General features: G+C 40.0%; 1 protein-coding gene across 1 annotated transcript in view; it reads left to right on the top strand.

Annotated features, from left to right (window-relative positions):
* The first annotated feature begins 1,689 nt into the window (after positions 1-1,689).
* LOC104951895 (RCC1 and BTB domain-containing protein 1-like) overlaps positions 1,690-6,632 on the top strand; it is a 9,813-nt gene continuing 4,870 nt past the window's right edge. The window contains exons 1-6 of the mRNA XM_010778632.1: positions 1,690-1,777; positions 3,824-4,045; positions 4,854-5,004; positions 5,081-5,247; positions 5,955-6,113; positions 6,201-6,308. Of these exons, the coding sequence (XP_010776934.1) occupies positions 3,920-4,045; positions 4,854-5,004; positions 5,081-5,247; positions 5,955-6,113; positions 6,201-6,308 (711 nt within the window). The 5' untranslated portion in view covers positions 1,690-1,777; positions 3,824-3,919. The remainder of the gene's footprint in view (positions 1,778-3,823; positions 4,046-4,853; positions 5,005-5,080; positions 5,248-5,954; positions 6,114-6,200; positions 6,309-6,632) is intronic.

Here is a 6,632-nt window from a genome sequence, read left to right on the forward strand (position 1 = left end):
CTCCAATCAAACTGTTAAAATAAGCAGCATTGATCAGATATACATTTTTTTTGTGTTCCTTCATAGTCTTATCGCAGCTAAATCTAGGCCAGGGAAGATTTGGTGCCAACGGTGAGATTACAGTGGACACTTCAAATGTCTGATACAATATTGAACATGTTTGGTTTGTAAATATCACAGTGTCCTGAATCAAAGCATGTGTGTTAGTGTCACATTGACTCACCGTTCAGATGCTGAATTTGGCTTTATTGCTGAGTCTGTAACAAAAATAAGATAGCTGGCCTCTTGGCCTCATATACGCTGCTTGACACGGATCCAGATTCCCCAGGTTTCAGTCTCTTGGGGACACATGCTACGCCAAAGCAAGAGGAGAACTGACGTGGTAAGAACATCAAGGCAACTTATACATTGACGTTAAATGAAAGCTTAAGATCCTTAATTTCGACCTATTAGTTCTAACTGGATTTGAGCATCTGACTATCGTGCCTCATCCATTTAAAACACTATTCTGTGAAACGGGTTGGGATCACAAGATTTTGCCTGGAAAGTGTTTATGTATTGTTTTTATTGGTCAAAAAAGTTAAAACAAATATGTTCCCACAGAGTTTAGTCAGGTATTTTTATTTATTTCTCAGGATATTATGTATTCATCGTTACCCATTTTGTCCACAAGAGGCTGAAATGCACCACCACCCCATGTTCTAAATGAGAAAACATTTATATTTTCCTCCAGGTGGGTTTTTAATTCCTACATGCCCTTTGAATTAAATATAATTGTAGACAATAATAAAAATTACATCTGCTCTCCCAGATCAAAAAGATTTATCCTGGCAAAATAAAAGCCCCACCCTTTTGTTAAAGCTGTTTTAAGGTGATACACCATTGACAGTTTTAAAAACAATATTCTGCTTGGTTTTGATTCCAACTAGTTTTACCTCGAAGTGTTATTTTAGCTATTTTAACTAGTATTGTATTGCCTCTGCATCATCACCAGAAGAACCTCATTAACCACATCACTCCTGTTCTTCAGCAACTTCAGTGGCTCCCCGTCAAATCTCACCTTTAAGGCCATTCATGACCTCACTCCTCTGTACCTCTCCGACCTCCTGCACATCAATACACCCATCCCCACTCTCAGGTCTTCTGCTTCCCTCCACCTCACTGCACCCCCCTTCCGTTTAACCACCATGGGGTCTAGAGCCTTCAGCCGCTCTGCACCCCGCCTCTGGAACTCTGTCCCACCTGACATCCGCAATACTGACTCTTTCCCCATTTTCAAATCACGTCTCAAAACACATCTCTTCACACTCGCATATCCACCCTGATCATTATCCATCACACATCCTGTTTTTATTTATTTGATTGATATACTGCATTGTCTTGTTTATATCTCTTATGCTGGTGTTATCTATTGTGTATCTTATTTTGTATGTGTTTGTATGGCGACCTTGTGAGCCTTAATTGTTTTTTCTGTTACTTGCCTCTCAATAGAATCCTCTGATAAAGAGGATCAAATGTGATAGAAAGTTCTGGGAAATAATTTGTGTGTAAAAAAAAGGGTGCGATTATTGATTAAATATCGCTTTCACAGCTCGGATACCTCCAACTGAACTCACGTCTGCGATCGATTAATTTGGTCTTCAGATCACGTGGTTTTATTTTTTCTCCACATTTCCGCAATAAGCCTCGGTCAGCGGCAGCGGTAAGAAACGGACACCCGCCAACAAACCGGGGAAACTGTTAGTCCAGAAACACCGGAAACGTACACAATAAACAGGTACATTTAATCAAATAATGTTATTACTCTGTAGCGTTAAAACTCGTTTTAAAGCTGTTTTTCTTCATGTTAAACTGCATGTTAGCAGGGACTAGTGTGACTGTCCACACGGAAAAGTCTAGACTCACTTTGTTGTGTCACTGCTGAATAATGTGTTTGTAACAATGGCCACAACAGTAACAGGCTATATGAGTAACGACGTGCATGTTTACTGCTGTTTTAATAGGAAATAGGCAAAGTTATGACACATAAAACCTATGAGACCCAGGGTTTCAACACTTTTAATTCCTCAGAAATGCATAAGCCTCTCCGGGTCCATAAACTGTTTTCACAAATAACAGATTAATTGACACAGGCAACACTGAGGTTATAGAAAACATCCTAAAACAGGTGATACATCTCTGTGTGTATCAGCATTCAGGCTCACAGCTGAATAAAGGCAACATTTAACAGAACATGTAAAAAAACATTAATAACACTAGACTTTCATCTTTAGTTTACACATGTGTAACGGGTCACAACCGGTCACAACCGTGAGCGACTCCTTATCGATCAGGAAACGACAGCGAAGCATCTGAGTGTGTTTTCTGGCATTTATTCTGAGAACTAACACAACATTTCCTTTACATCCGCGTTGCACATCCTCAGCAGTGATCACTTCAGTGTCTCTAGTTTTTATGTATACATACTAGCTTATTTATACAATTTGAGAAATTATGAAATGACCCAAAAAATATTATTTTTAAGTAATCACATAAAATACAAACAAACATACCTGAGAACAAACACAACATTTCCTTTACATCCGCGTTGCACATCTTTAAAAAAGAAAAGAAAAGTCAGAAAGTGTTGACATGTAAACAAATACAATTTCCCGCCAAAACCACACCGTAAATATCACTCAAAATACAATTTCTTACGGTGGAAACTTAACAAAAATGGGTTAATAATGTACCCAAATTGACACTTGACAACATACATCACTTTCATCAACTTAAATAGCCGGTTTACCACACAAAATTGTAATAAACTGTGACACAATTCCTAGCATAGCCTACCCTTAGCAGTGCTCACTTCAGTGTGGAAAGCGGAAATGACATACACGAAGTAGAAAATGATGTGCAACGGGAAAGTGTTCCCACTAGAACATAACTCAAAAATATTAAAAGAAAACAATGTCATAAAGATAAAATTCACAACCTATTGTAAATCGTAATTTATAAACTAATAATTATTTATACACATTTTTAACTCCGTTACACATGCACCATTGGGATATTATTTTGTTGCAGCAGCAACATCTGGAAGAAAATATAAACATGTAAAATAAAATTAACTAAAATAACAATTACAGCAGCAAGTATATGTACATATCTACAGTATAAAGGACATGAACCACAAGAATACGCAATAAAAAAGTGTTGAAAGTAACAAGAGTAACCAGAAAACTTTCAAAACTAAATGTGGCCATTGTTGTTAATAATACCAATAAAGTAAATAGTCAAAAGAAAAAACACAAATAAGAAGGTAAAGTGGTAAAAGGCAAAAATAATCAGTAGACACAGTGCAGCAACAGGCAGCCACCTAACATCTAGCCAGTTAATCATCTAAGGATCCTCTCATTGTACTATGATTTAAAAGGAAAATGGGTTTGCAAAAATATGTATTATTATCTCCAAGTCTGTTTCCTTTATCTCTGTACATGTCACTGTAACTGAGCCATCTGCTGGTGAGGCCTGTCAGGATTAGGACATTTCTAGATCACTGAAATGATTTGTGAGCTGATACCAAAAGTCGGACAGTGTGTTGGATTTTGGGGCATCTACATGTTTCACGATATCAATCTTAGAAAATGTACACACTTAATACAAACATATTACTACATTTTGTTGAACATCTCTGTATCTCTCACGTCTGTCTGTCCCAAAGTATTCAAACCTTGAAGATAGAATTCATGACTTTTGTGAAATGAAAAATGCTTATACTGTAAAGGTTGTCAGATGTCCTTGATGCTCCCTGACTTTGCATTTTTTATTTTAACACCAGCTCACTGCAGCGCTGGCCCCCCACACCTCCTCCTGCTGATGCCCCCCCCCTCCCCAGCCCTTGCACTGAGGTTCACCCCTCCACAGAGAGAGCATCATGGTGGATGTTACCAAATGGCCCATTTTCAGCATGATGGGGCCCCAGGAGCTCTCCTCGATACGGAAAGCCTGCGTGTTTGGGACATCTGCTAATGAGGCCGTCTTCATCACCAAAGATGATGAGGTGAGGCGTCGGGGGGGAACAGGGCTGTGGAGTTAATCATGCAATAGCGAAGCCATCGTTACTGGTGCGTAACTAATACTTAGAGGATCTTGGACTACAACTTTCACATTACTTTAATTTTACACAGCATATTGTTATTTTTAGATTTATATTTTCATTTGTATAGCAAATAGTTTTCCCTCTTTAAGATTCTTTTTTACTGTGAACAAAGAATCCAAATGTGATGCAAAAAAATGATTTGTTTAAGTTGAATGGGGGTTGTGTCAAAACTAGTGTTTTTGCAAAAGACCCAATTATTACTACTACTATACAAACCTTCATAGGCCTGGACTTCCTGATTCCAAATACGTTTTATTCAGTGTGTTTGTTTTATTCTTCACTATAAGACTTTATAAGAAATACTTAGGTCATAATATAGTGTTGCCTGCAGAAAAACATGCTCTTTAATTGGTAAGTTACCCAGACATACACACGTTTAGTCTTTAAAGTGAAGCTTTCCCTAAAGAAAGATCAAAATCAGCAGCAAAATGTATCTATGTTTCTTGCTAGTTATCTTAGAGAATGTTATGGATCTTTCAAAGATTATTCTTAAAGTAAATATCAAAACAAGCTGTAGGCCTGTGCTCATGACCTTGTGTTGTCCTCTCTGTATCGTGCTGTTTTGAGTTTGCTCTTATCAGCCCCGCCTGATGTTTGTGTTTCTGGAATGTGACCTGGTACCTACTCGGCTCACGATAACTTCCTCTGCTCAGCCCCGCTTATCACTGTTACTCGCTCTCTCATTCGTCCCTCCTCTCCCCTCTCTCAGGTGTATGTGATTGGATTAAACTGCAGCAGCTGCCTGGGGACAGGAGACAGTCAGAGCTCCATTGTTCCCAAGAAGCTGGACTTCCTGAGCGGGAGGAAGGTGGTCAGCGTGAGCTACGGCAGCGGACCCCACATCCTGCTGGCCACAGAGGGTAACTGCACAGGACGTCTACTCCTCCCCTTGGATTAGAGAGTGCTGCAGAATGACTCAGCGTTTTGTGGTTTCAGATGGAGAGCTGTTCGCCTGGGGTCACAACGGCTACAGCCAGCTGGGGAACGGGACGACCAACCAAGGAGCCGCTCCGCTGCTCGTGTCGGCTAACCTGCTGAATAAGAAGGTCACAGAGGTGGCCTGTGGCTCGCACCACTCCATGGCCCTCACTGACTCAGGAGAAGTGAGTGTTTGCAGCAGAAACCTGTGTGAAACCGTCTAATGAGAAATGTGATTCAGATTCAGAGCTGAAAAACGTAGAAAACACTATCACAAAAAGTTCACTATTGTTCAACAAAATATTTCAAATATTGTCAGATTCATATTGTAGCGTGCCGTGCTGTAAACATGTTGGTTCCCAGATACAACAACAATGTTTTATATACTGTGCTTCAAATTTGTAAAGGGATGAGATTAAAAAGTTTAGTTGAGATTGATCAAAAGTTTGATATTCTAGGACCCTCATTTGTTTTGGGGCCAATAGGGAAGTAGTGACTGGTATACATTTTCTATACAAGTCGCTTTAGAAACCTTTTCAACGTTTTCTGCTGACACAAAAGCAATCAGATCTCTTTCTGTTTTTGGAGCTTAGCAAGATTTAGGATTTATTCAGACCATCAGGGAAAAGCAAGAAAAGTATACAACACGTTTACTGTAGTTAACTCCCAATCTTCAGCCCATCTGATCCACCATCATTACTCTGAGAATATATATTTAAAAGACCTTCATAATAAAGTACATTCATTGCAGTCACATCCTTTAAACATGAAGCTCTGTTTGTTGCAGTCCCTCTTAAGGGATATCAAAGTGTGCATTTTACAGCCTAGGATTGTGTGGATAGATCATATTTTCTGTCATGTCATGATAACTGTCTACCTTCTTCTTCTCCAGGTGTATGCATGGGGCTACAACAACTGTGGTCAGGTGGGTTCGGGCTCCACAGCGAACCAGCCGACCCCCCGCAGAGTGTCCAGCTGTCTGCAGAACAAAGTGGCCGTCAGCATCGTGTGCGGGCAGACCTCGTCTCTGGCAGTGCTGGACAACGGAGAGGTGACTGTTTGATTCAAACGTGAATGTAAACACAGTGTTGCCATCTCCTCCTCCTCTGCAGCACTGATGCTCTCTGTGTGTCTGCAGGTCTACGGCTGGGGCTACAACGGGAACGGACAGCTGGGACTCGGGAACAGCGGGAACCAGCTGACCCCCTGCCGCCTCGCCGTGCTGCAGGGTTTATGTGTGCAGCAGGTATGGGATCGGGAACTCACAGAAACGTATATTTAGGTGTCTCACCCAGTGCCACTCTTGATTTGTTCAGCTGTGTATTAGGGCGATATAGATTTATAGTGGAGAGGGGTAATATTCAGAGAATAAACGTTTGTGTTAAAAGTGATAACTCTAAGAGAAACATTTTAATACAAATCAAAAATGTATGTCAATTTAATTTGGTCATCCACTGAATAAATACTATACTACTTATTATATATTCTCTCTGTGATTAACGACCTGCTCATTAAGAGTCGCTAAATCAATTGACTCTTATCTTAAAGGACCTGAAAACGAATTCCTAAA

Source organism: Notothenia coriiceps, unplaced genomic scaffold (genome assembly GCF_000735185.1).
Source record: "Notothenia coriiceps isolate Sejong01 unplaced genomic scaffold, NC01 NC01_scaffold00019351, whole genome shotgun sequence".
Classification (NCBI taxonomy): Eukaryota; Metazoa; Chordata; class Actinopteri; order Perciformes; family Nototheniidae; genus Notothenia; species Notothenia coriiceps.